Source organism: Corvus moneduloides, chromosome 7 (genome assembly GCF_009650955.1).
Source record: "Corvus moneduloides isolate bCorMon1 chromosome 7, bCorMon1.pri, whole genome shotgun sequence".
NCBI lineage: Eukaryota > Metazoa > Chordata > Aves > Passeriformes > Corvidae > Corvus > Corvus moneduloides.
In genome coordinates, this window is record NC_045482.1 from 2,892,308 (window position 1) to 2,905,382 (window position 13,075).

At 40.9% G+C, this 13,075-nt stretch overlaps 1 protein-coding gene across 5 annotated transcripts in view; it reads right to left on the reverse strand.

Moving 5' to 3' along the window:
* SPAG16 (sperm associated antigen 16) overlaps window positions 1–13,075 on the reverse strand; it is a 360,884-nt gene that overhangs the window by 96,793 nt on the left and 251,016 nt on the right. For all 5 annotated transcript variants that reach the window (XM_032114725.1, XM_032114722.1, XM_032114721.1 and 2 more), the window contains one exon: window positions 5,130–5,256. In XM_032114725.1, the coding sequence (XP_031970616.1) occupies window positions 5,130–5,256 (127 nt within the window). Of the gene's footprint in view, window positions 1–5,129; window positions 5,257–13,075 lie in introns of those variants that run through there.

Here is a 13,075-nt window from a genome sequence, read left to right on the forward strand (position 1 = left end):
AGAAAGTGAAGATGAGCTAAAAGTGCTGATTACCAAATAATAAATGGAGAAGTAAGATATGCAGGTGGCTGCATTTGTGCTCATTAAGCAAAACCTGTGAGAATGTGGATCAATTATATTTAAAAGAAACAGACCATGTGAATCTTTGGTTTGTACAGAAAAGTGTGTGTAGGGATGCAGGGAAAACACTCAGCTCTTGGAGTGCTGACCATAGCAATGCAAACGGTTCTGAACGGACAGACATTAAGCAATTCCTGATGGGAACAAGGACAGGAACAAGTGATGTACATGTACAAATAGACCTGAGAAAAGCCTGAATGAGAAGCAAAGCAGGCAGCAAAGTAAGTCTTAATTCTCTATGTAAAGAGCAAATGTTTCCAAGACTTGAAAGATGTGCTCCAAAACCATGGCTTGGTCACCTTGCTGTCCTGTCAGGAGGAGCTATAGCACCATAGCAAGTCTGAACTGATTAGTGAAAAGGTAAGTGCCAGGACAAATCCAGAGAATTATACTCCTCCTTGCATCCCTTGTTGCTGAACCAAAGGAACTGGGATGATGGGGCACAGCCCACAGTGAAAACAAGGCAAGAAGAAACCAGGAAGGGGGAAGGAGAGATGTTTGGCTCATGCTGAGACTGGGGAAGGGGGAGAAAAAGTACTTACTTTGACAATTGTTTAATTCTTCATGTTTTGTTTTTTCTCAATTCCCAGAATCGGAAGGTTGCGTTAATTGGCAAGAACTTCAATCAAGTAAAAATTACCCAAGCTGAGGCTGGATTGCCTGCGACAGCATATACATAGTCAGAATTGAGACAGGAACTCAGGCATTGAACCACAAGGGGAAAAGCACCCTAAGGAATCAATTGATGTTATCAAGTAATCTGCCTTGGAGATTAAAGAACACAGAGCAATAAAGTGTTGTAATGAAAAAAGCTTTTGAGTCAGAAATGGGAGGCACAGGGAAAAACACACATTAATGTCAGCACATAATTGCTCTATGTGGACAAAATCAGATGCCTCTAAAAAGATTACTGCTAAGTTCTGTGCTAAAGGATTCTTCTCCCATCAAGCGTGACTTTAACTGTAATCAAAAGGGAGACAAATACAAACAGCAAGTTCCAGAAACTGCAAAACAAGTGGGATAAAGGGTAAAGATCTTGTCATGCTCCAGTTCTATTTATAAGAGGTCACAGTGGCAATAGTCACCTCCTGAGATCTGCAAGTTGCAGGTGCACCCACTGCCAATTCAGCCTCTCACTCCAAAATACACTGTAGGCTTCCCAGCAAAGGAGAGTTTCTTCCATCCTAGCAAACTCTCCACCCTACCAAGATGAAGCTTTATCTCCTCAGTGCCACTTACGGGGTATCAATTAACCAAAAATGTGAAGGAAAGGAGGAAAGAAGGAGAAAGGACAGACACCTGGCTCTGTCATCTTAACACCAGCTTGTCTTTGCAGTCAATACACCAACCAAAAACTGAGGAAATGAAAGAGAAAATTGAGAGGGCACCCCACTGCAAGATCGATTTGCAAGGACTACATCTGCCAGTTCTGTTCTGAGCACATAAATTGTTACCAGATTAGGGATGTGAAAACTGTAATTTTGGAACTTTACCTGATGTCTCAATATCAGTGGAAATTCTAACCATCTGAGCTCTAACGTCCATGCCCCCATCCCTGTGGGGATTGCTTGTGGCTTTAACATTATCAGTTATAGCCCAAATAATGTCAAGTGCAAATATTAACAATGCTCCAGCAATGACATCCCAGAAATCCTGTCAATAATTCTGTGTTCAGTAAAAGGGTGGGCAATGTAGAGAAGAAAATTTGTCTCTGCTATTTCACACCAAAAATGACTGCAGAGGAACAGCAAACAACTGCCACCCATTGGACCATTGTCCGTCTCGTGGTAATGGTCCTGGGTGATGTGTAATTAAGCAAATCAAGCTTGCTTTTAGAGATCAACACTGAGCAGTTGCCTTGACCCCACCATGGCTGACAGTGGTACCATCTGTTCACTGTCACTGTGTCTCCTGCATCCCTAGAATTGTTGTCTCCTAAAATAAACCACTTGTATCACAAGATAATCTTGATCCTGCCATTTCTCAGCTTTCACATTCATTTACAGCTTTTACATTCTTTTAAACTACTTTTCCTCAGAATAAGACATGCAACTCTAGCCTTTGGGGATGGTCAGAGGTATGGTAAGGTTATTGGTCATGCTGAGAGCAACACAGCCCAGCCTGGATGGAAGCAGCTTAAATGTTAACACCTCACTGTATCTCCAGAGCTCAGAATAAAGCAGTGCATTTTTCCAAATATTATTTGCTTGCCCTTGGCCTTACTGTAACTGCTCTTGATTTTGGATTGTTGCTGTGAAGTGGGGCTTGTTTGGTTTGTTTTAATGTGCTGTGATAACAAATAAATACATCATAGCATATAAGATGGAATCTTCTGCACCTTCTCTTACATATGCAATGCTGTGTTATGATTAATCTTATTTACATTTTCTAAACAGCAACTGGAAACACAAAAGGTGATGACAACAGGGTGCTCCAGGGATGCATGAATGCTACCCAGGAATATATGCACACGGAGATGCTGGTTAACTTGCACATAAAAAAGTAAAAGTGAATTTAGTTTAAAAATCAGTTATGCTGTGGTCCATGTTGACAGAATGTCAGCCATTCACAACACGCAGAATTCAAAGGACATGTTATTTGTGCACAATATCAGAAAAAATTCTGATATTAAACACAATATTGAAGAGCATTACCCCCAGTAGGCTGAGTCCCAGGCAGGCCCATCACCACCTCTCACTGAAAGATCATGAGCTTTTTTCAGAAAGAGCAGGGCAAAGCAGAAAATCCCCATGAAGTGCAATGGTAATTACTAATGTAGTTATTTTCTCCTCATTCACAAGTATGGAAAAGTCCACCTTTAAGCTGAGCTAAAGAGAAGCTGAGGCAGAGTGCAGCTAAAGCAGAAAGATTTATACACAACTTTTGTCACTAACATCTGAGTGTGCCTCTGATAAAGCAGGAAATGGCTTTAGACTGCTATTCAACTAACAATGCTGGTCAGGCATTTAGGCCCCGAATAGCAATTGGATCACTGGAGCCAGCAAGGCCCATCCCCAAAAATGCCAGTGGGAGAACCCCGGTAACTCACAAACTCCTCCTTTGGGAAGCACCTCCCACCTGGTGCATGTCATACCCACAAAGGTAGCAGCACTTAGAAACAAAAGGTAAGATGTGCTTGTCTACACTACATTTGCAAAGATAATTACTTGAAAACAATACAAAGGAAAGCAAAACAAATTATTCCATTAGCCGGGGCCTTCTTATCTCCGACCTCAATCTCGTTTGCTGATACCACCAAACTTTTCATAAACCTCTTCTATCATTATTAGCTTTAATTTAAATAATTATTGGGCAGAAGAAAAAAACCTGCTCAACCATGGCTCTCTAATCTAGTAATTAAATCCACCTGTAAGAGCTGAACAATTTGTGTCTCTGACTATTAATGCAGTCAAGTATTTTGCACTGGGTGATGTAACATCAGCTGGAGACACTGAGGGAAACAGCTGGAAATTGAGCCATGTTTTGATAAGGAAAATCAACCCAAGCTGCTCCACCAGCAGAGGTCCTGAGTGAGGCAGATGTCCCATTCCCAACAGGCTGTTAAACACAGGATATATTTTATCTAGTCTATCCCTCTCGCAGCAGGTACTGCATGTCTCAGCCAGGTATCTGCCTATCTTCAGCCAGCTGGAATTCCATCCTGTTGCATTCTGCCTCTCTGTGACCATCCACCCCAATTTGATAGCTCTGTTGTGTGGTGACTCCTGCAGAAAAAATTCTGGATTTTGTCCAAATGATGGAAAAATGTGCCCATTTAGATTACCTGAAGCTGATAACCTTCTAATGGAAAGTTCCCATCTGGCAGAAACACTGCAACTGCATTTTTCAGGGATGTGGCTCCTCTGCAAATGACCCAACATTATACACCAGAAACTAAGATGCAAAACTTCTTCAAAACCTCCTGAACAAAAAAATGAGCTCTTATTCCAAATTACACACATAAATACAATAGTGGTTAAACTTGTCTTTGGGAAACTGTCCAAAAATGGACAGTGTCAATGCATTTTTTCTCCCTTGGAAAATGAAAGTACCTTATTTAATGATACAGCAGAGAGATCCATGAAATCACTACACAAATAATACGGAATTTGATGTGAAAGTTTTCTGCCAAGTGACTCAATATATTGATTCTATGCATTCCACAGTATGTAGGTCATTATGACAAAACACCATCCTATTATTTTTCTTTAATGATTCCTTATTATCTCTCATATTCTATCAAAGATTTATGTTTTATGAACATATAATGCAAATGTATACTTATTTTTCAATGTGCCTATATATATATTATGTTATATATTACTGTATTATATCATGTTACACTAGCTTTGAGTAAAACCATTTCCTAAGATAGGATCTAATTCTGTGCTGCAACATGAATGCTTGTCTGTGCTTTGGAACTGAAGATTATTTTAAAACAAAAATATTTTAGAATAGCTCCTCTTCAAATGAAAATGCAGTGTGCACTCACAGTATTGCTGACATGGTACTACATGGTTGATGATGAAAAATAACTGGTCAGTTCAGTTCCTGGTGCCTAGTAAGCCACCCTGTCAGCCCAATGAAATTCTGAGACAATTATGAGAGGACTTTGTAAGACTGGTTATGAAATGCAACTCCAGAATTAGCAAATAAAAGAACAAACAGTAATGGAGAATAAACATTACTGGAACACAGGCACTCTCACTAAGCTTTTTACCCACAATGATCACTTCTGTATTTGATGTAATACTGTTGCAATTAATTGTATTCTTTGTTATCGTGCATTTTTCATTTTATATAAATGGAGCAGTAGTCCAGTTTGGCAGTTTAGCCCACAGAAGACAAATGTATTGATCACTGGCACAACCAGGCATTTCTTCGAAATTAACACATCTGTGTTGCTTTACACATGTTATCTGGCTTCAGGACTAGAGAGAGATGAGAGAGATTTCAAAACAAACCTCAAACCTTGTCTTAGGGGGGAAAAAGTTGTTTTAGAACCCTACCAGAGCGATCAAAGGCGACCTGGTTGGCAGGATGGGGACCTGCATCGATGGATAGAATAGGGACCAACTTGCGCATGTCCCAGAGCTTCATCACGCCAGAGGAGTCACAGGAAGCAATCGTATCCCCCTGCCAAAGATGGAAACAAAATCAAGGCATTGCTCTGTACTTCTGCCAATATCAAAGCCTCTGGTACAGGGCTGGGCAGCCAGACACAGCAACTGTATTTAAATAAACAAATAAATAAGCTGTTAAATGTGAGGTTATCACAGCCTCTTATCAGCTCTGTTGGCTTGAATAGCAACAAGACAACATGACTTCTAAAGAGACCAGCTCAGGAGAAACTGCAAGTACAGAAAGAGAAAAGAGGTCATCCTAAATTCTGATACCAGTGTCCCCTAAGAATATGCCTTGTGGGTCTTTTCTTCTCACGCAGCCACAGGATTGGCCCTTTAGCCCTGATTTTAAATTTGGCTACTCATGTTTTCCATGTGAAGCGTAAGATGAGAGCAGAACAGACACTCCTTCCCTGCCGTGTTTTCCAGAGCCACACTAAAGGCAACTCCCCATTCACTTAAGAGTTGCACTGGATGATCCTTCTGGGTCCTTCCAGCTCAAAATATTCTGTGATTCTGTGCGAAACTCCCTCCTTTCAGTGAGCCAGAAGCATGCAGGGACTATACATGGAAAGACAGCAGGACCATGTTCCCCATGCCTCTGCTCAATATTAACTAAAACAAAAAAAAACCTCACAAAAACCCCCTACCCTAAAAAGAGTCCTTTGAACATGTAACATATAAATAAATGCAAAAATCAAAGAAGACAGGGTAAAGGATGCCCAAACATAACTTTTTTTAGCTAATTCCTCCCACTAGAACAGAATGAACCACCCAGCTACCCATGTAGAAACATTTACTTTTCATTTTAACCTCCTAAACAGAGATTCAAATCCCTAAAGCAGCTCAGCTGGTGTGCACTAAGTTATCAACGTCTTTTCCAATTTATGCCAGTGCACGATTAGATTAAAGAATATTGTTTGGAAGGGGAATCACAATGGTACGGGACTGAAAATCAGGTGAAACACGGGTCAGATACTGCATCCATGATTTTTTTAAAAAATTGATTTATTTTTTGTATCTTCCACATAAATAGTACCTACAATAATATGTGTGGTGTTTTCTAGCAAATAGAGGATTTAAGATCTTAAAATATCCATCAGCTTCTCAACTAGAAACTAATGGCTTGCAAAACACTACCCTGGTGTAAATATAATGAAATCTTTAGGTTAATTTGGAGGAGATCTAAATGTCAAAACTCCATTCTGGCTTGTTACAGGGACTAATACAGAGTTAACACCAAGAAACAAAGTAATCATTGCTTGGAGAATTCAGCAGCCAGGCTCTCAGCATATGCTGTTTTGCAGAAAAATGTCAGTAACCAGAACTACACCCCGCCCAATACAGTGGTGCTGAGCATCATGGCTCTGCCGAACTGTCTCACCACCTGTGCCCACTGAATTCCCCTCCATTTCATCTGGCTCCTCCCAGCAAATTCAGCCTGTACAAAGGATGAGGGCAAGCAGGCTGGTCGGGAAACAAGCAACAAAAAACTCCAAAATAAAACAACTACACTCCAAATTGTTGTATGGCTTGAATTGGATCTCAAGAAAGCAAATTTTTAATGGGTGGGAAAAAAAACCCCATCATCACGGATAAGAGACTTGAAGAGTCATCAAATCCAGTCCCTTATTCTTACAAGCAGTGTTTTCATACACTTGCTGTGTTACAAGTACTAAATTCCACATTAGCAGCAATTCCCCCATCCACCCCATGCTGCTGATCTAAAGCAGCCCATGAGTACAATAGGAGTATAAAACTCCTTGTTCACATGCAATCTGTATCCTTTAGGTTAAATACAAGTGGGTTTTTGCAGCAAAACTCCTCCCTTCTTGCCTGTCCCTGATGCATTTTGATTAGTGTGCCATCCACATCCCACCTGAACACTATTTTCTTGGACTATAAAAAATTAGCTCTTCCTTCTCTCCCCCCCACCCTTTCCAGATAGCATTGAGCCTGGATTAATTACGCATGTACCCATTGCTGATGTTTATAAAGCAACTCCTGCCAAACTGATCACCAATTTAGGAATGATCTGACTTTCAGAGGGGTTAGAGATGCACATCTCAGCTGAGCAGAGGTGTTGGTGGAGCTGGCACACAGGAGTAATTACAGACTGGGATGTCTCCTTTCCTTAGGTCATTACCCATCACTTCAGTAAAAGGAACAGGAAATGAGTATGTGTGTACAAAGATCCCTCCATTCCCCAGCAAAAATACTTGGCTTCTGGACCAGCTCTTCACACTTCACCAGCCTCTCTTTTCACCTTCTTCTGCAAAGATTTTATCCATCTCCATCAATGGCCCACTTAGGACATCACCAGCATCCTTTATACCTGTTATTTCATGTCCTTTAATATGACTTCGATACATGATTGCATTTTACTCTGGATTTCTTTCTATCCAGAGAGACATTTTAACAAAAAATTACTTTGGAGTGTGAGTGTGTGAGCGGTATTTTTGGTTTGGTTTAGAGCAATGTGTACCTTCACACTTGTTTTGTATGTGTTCAGTACACTTCAGTTCAATAAATGCTGCTTAATTACAGCTTTGGTAGCTCAGCAGTTCTGACCCAGATCAATGGCCAGCCCACCTGGGTGAGACTGGACATAATCCACTCAGGGTAGTTATACAAGACACTCCCAGTGGGTGCTCTCTGACTCCTCCTTGTGTCATCTACAGTTGCACCCATGGATTTTCAATAAGACATTTCTCTTTTGAGTAACAGCATGGCCCAGCTGATAGATCATAACAGCACTGAGAATGAGTCCCGGGAACAGGTATTATGCAAACATTGATCAGAGACAGTCCCTGCTGCAAAGTGACTGCAACTGTAGAGCTGACTTTGACCTTCCACTGGCCCTGACTCGGGGATCATTACTAGTGGCATAATTTTCAGGAAAACACTCTAATGTATTACAGGTTTTCCCTTCTATTCATTAATTTTGCTGCAGTAGCCAGCACACCATAAGAGAAGACCCATTCCCCGCTTTCTCGCAATCTTGCCATCCCATTTTCTGCCATGTTTATTTTCCCCCATTGCTACTACAGACCCCTAAGGTAAACAAACCTCCTCTCTGGCAGGAATTTGTGTAAAATCCAACTGTTTGTAGGTGCCAGATACACTGCACCACCCTAACTCGTTCTGGGCTCAGTCAGTCAGAGCCTGGTGCTAATAACACCAAGGTTGTGGTTCAATCCCTGCATGGGCCACTCACTGAAGAGCTGGACTCGCCGATCCTTGTTGGTCCCTTCCAGTCCAGATTATTCTGTGATTTGGTGATTTGTGGCCACAGAAAGGATGAACCCCTGATCCTTGAATAGCAGCAGTGCTAGAGAAACCTGCTCTGGCAGTACCATCCCATGTTCCACATGCTGGGTGACCTAGAGAAGATGGTCCTGCTCCAAAGGGTTAGGACATTCTCTTAGTAGCAAGTATCAACCAGTTCTTGCTGTCACAAGTCTGCAGACATTTTAACAACTTCCTCCCAGAGGCCTGGTAAAATGTAACACCCAGCAGTGTATTTGGCCTGATTTCTGTGATTAGACAGCACACCTCATCTGGAAACAGAAGGAAGAAAATACAGGGTTCTGGTGGCAACACATCAACACACACAAACAAGTATTTGATCAACCTCGACACACTCTGCCCACAGACTTATTACTAAATGCATTAATTATCACTGATCCCAAGGCAGCTGCTACACTAAGAACATCACATAATGATTTTGTTAGTGAGCTGGCTATCACACTTCATCACTCCTTCACTCTATTCCACACCTTATCCAAATCAAGTGAGCTGGAGATGGGGGTAACAACTTTTCAATAGGAAGAAATAAACCAGGAATGTAACCAAGCTGAAAGATTATTTGGAGCTACACACCATTCAAAGAAAAATAAAAGGATAAGTCATATGTTAAATGAACTCATTTCCATTTGGCCATGGGCCATTTTCAAAAGCTTTTAAGGCGGAATCACTTTGAATTCTCCTGTGAGCTTTTGGCTTTTTCATCCCTGTTTACAGTTATTATTTTAGTCATTCATAGACGAACCCCCTGCCTTGCTCATGGTTTTGTTCTTCTTGTTTCTTGCCACACTAAAGTCTTTTTTACGATGTGTTTTGGATGCTGTATTTTACTGAACAGCATGGTGGACCATCAGGGCTTGACTGATTTCCTACATGTAAAAGGAGGAGACAACGAGTTGCAAGGAGAAGAGAAGCAGAATCTGCAAAAGCAGATTCCCCTTGTTCTGATTTGCATTTACACCACATTTGCTGCTGCTCAGCCCAGTTCCATTAGCTCCTTTAATCAGAGAGCATGATTCTATAAAACTGGTCAGACTTGCTGCCTACTCTACAGAATCACGCTGGTACTGTTTCATGTGTGCACGCTGGAGTAATTGAAGAATTTATACAAGGATTCAATTAGTTTGCATTCAAAGACTGGCTCTGTTCCAGGCTCCACTTAAAGGACTTTGCAAGTCCTTTAATTGCCTTCACAGTTCCACCCTCCACTCTTTACCTTCCTGCCAACTTAATGAACAGCTTTATATTCCAGAATACCTCCCATTAAAGTGGACATGCTCAGCTCCGTATACATCACAATCCCAATCTCAACTGGCACTTGCAAACAAACCAAATAATTGTTACATCAGGAATTAACGAATTTATTTAGTTTCCAGGAAGTTTTTAAAATCTATTTCCTTCTGCTCTTTTTTTAAAAAATAAGTTTTTTCTTCTGAATATTAATGATTAGCAGTGGGACTAATCACCAGGTACACTTTATGTAAATATTCCCTGAAAACTGCTGTGTTCACACCAGTGAGAAGGATAAAAATCTCCATAATTATGTCTCTTGCTTATAAACACACCTCTGGATTTATTGCTGAAAGATCAGTAATACATGAACCACATGAAGTTGCTTTATCTAATTTAGATTGCAGTAAACTCCTCCCAGGAGTATCCTCTTTACAGTTTATTTCTGAAGGCAGGTCAGTTGTTGTTTCATCACCTTTTGCACATATTTTTAAACAGGTAAAATAGTGACTGAGCAGCAACTCGTTTTCACTATGACAAGTTCACTGCTTTGCAATCCTCTGTTTTCAGGACAGATGCAGCTGGATGAGGTGTATTTTAGGGGACTCCTACAACAACTTTGACATTTTCATCAGCCCCAGTGGCAACCCCTTGGCAGATCCAAGGTAGGACCCTTCCCAGCTAGAAAGCAGCTTGATTACTTCCCCTTTCCACTCCTGGGAATCTGGCTGAGCTCTGGCATGACAAAGGGTGGATGAGTTTCTTACTGGTTTCACCAGTCTCATTCCCAGTCTCTGAACCCAGCAATAGGAGTTTGTTCTGTGATCACAAAGCTGGTGGGAACTCCTCGCCATTAAGTGCCAGTAGGCAAAGTGGCCACATGAGGAGCAGCTGCCTCAAACGCAGAGGCTCCAATAATCTGCATTTCTAAGGTGCTCCCTGTGGGACACATCCTAAATCACTTAACTGTACCCCCATTATATACACGTTCAAGTGAGTGTTATTAAGAGGAGTCATTACCTCCCACATTTACAGCGTGAAGCACATCAGAAACCTGAGGAGTTATTACCTCAGGCCTTGTTGCAATGCAAAAACTAGATACACTCAATAAAAATAATGAGACACACAGGCAAGGCATTCAGAGCCCTGTCCCTGTGCTACCCCATCCCACTTTGGAGCAGCAGTGAGCAAGGGTAGAGGGACCCCAAGAGAATCCAGGCAGGGGTGGGTGAATCTGCTGTAGTGGTTACGAGGAAAAAGACTTTAATGTCCAATTAATCCAAATGAATTATGTAAAATATGATAAAGATGGAGGAAAAAATATGCAGATGCAGTCCATTATTAGACTAATGACTAATCAATCACCACCCATTTTTGAAATATCATGCTTAAATCATCCCAGTTTCAAATGAAAATAGCATCTTCTTAGAAAGACATGGAATCACTTAGCCTGGCAAAAGTACAGAGTGACACTGATTACACTTTCAAAGTACAGTGGTCTATTTTTAACAATTATTTTCATCAAAAGTGGGGGGAAAGCAGTGATTAAGGGTTATTAACAGGCAGAGCCAGTGCTTTCCCATCTGCTTTTTTCCTACCTTTGTCCTTTTATAGTTTTGAGATCTGCACTGTGATCAAAGTTGCGAAGGACCATTTCTATTTCAGAGCAACTGAAAACCCAGAGCTCATTAAACTGGGGTTTGGCCCTCACTCCCAGTGACATTTTTTACAGCTTTGAATAGACAGGAACTGGTGAGACACCAGCTCTTGTGGGGGAAAGAAGAATCCAAAGTATTGATGCAAAACCAATCATCTCAAAGCTTCATTGTTTGTTCCTACAGAACTCCTCCAACTCTCTTAGCAGTGGTCAATGAACGATTGATTTTGCACTGAGTAGAACTGGTAAAACTTGACCCAAGAAGGTGGCTCTTGTTGCTTTCAGAGCATATAGAGACTCAGAACATCCCTTGTGTCCTCCAAAGGAGGAGCTCCACTAAAAGTAATCCATGGGAATGGCAGAACTTTGTTGCAGCACAGTTTCCAATTCTACTGGCTTTCAAAATAATCATGGATCACGGGTCTCTAGTTTGTGTACACGCACTCTGCAGGCTTTCCTCTTGCTGCACGAAATGGGGGGAATCTCTCTTCCCTTTGTCACATCAAGTAGCAGGATGTGCCTGGTGGTGTGTTTGAGGAGCACAACACATGCTAGGATTGCAGAAACCCTTTGCATAAATTTACATAAGAAACCACTGCACTCCCTGCAGAGTTACTGTTCACAGTAGTTGACATTGCACTTGAAACAGTGCTGCAAAGGGAGCAATAGCTTTTACAGAGAGATTTAAAATAATCAATTTTGTTTTTTCCTTTCTAACCATCAAAGAAGAGTCTGAATTCTGGGAGCTGTGCAGTGAGAGGAGGTGAATGATAATTGCCATTACTGCCTCTTCTCTGCATTTTTGAGAGATACCATGACTAAAGTGAAGTTAGGGGCCATCATTACCTGATTAGACACTCCTGAGAGCAATAAGCATAAAAAATTCCTGGGCTACACCATGTTTGTGCACAGGGATTTTATCGCCATTCAGTTCCAAATGTGAAAAACTCGGTACTATTCACTGCAGTAATGTTAAAATACAGATGTAATACTTACTTTCTTAAATTCATAAATTAGAATTAGTGGCAAGAGATCTACTGCTGAAATGAAAAACTGTTCATTTTAAAATGAGAGCATCTAAGTCACTGAAAGAAAATGAGTGTCACTAAAGTACATGTGCCTTTTTTAAAGAGAAACCACCAACGGAACACGTAAAATCATGGAATCATGATTTTATGGAAATCATGGAAACAGACCTCTAAGATCATCGAGTCCAACATAATATTTGGCTCTTTATCTTGTCTTTGGGTGTTTAGTAAGGGGAACTAAATGCATAAAGAAAAAATATCAACAATATTAGAAATGTATTCACAGAAGCTTACCCAATTCTGAACTCCAGTAAGTGTAAGAATCTTTCTCACAGTTTCAATGTATTTCAGGTGAAAGAATGATCAGTACAACAAATCTCATCCCATTATTTTGAGAACTACTTCACAAAAAACCAGCTAAATATTTGTGGTGGTCTGATCCTGCTGGGTGCCAGGTTTCCCCCAAACCCACTCTATGATTTCCTGCCTTAGCTAGACAGGACAGAAATAGAACAAAAGGTTTGTGGGTTGGGATAAAGACAGGAAGACACCACTCACCAAGCACTGTCACAGACAAAGCAGACTTGACTGGGGGAAAAAAAAAAATTTAA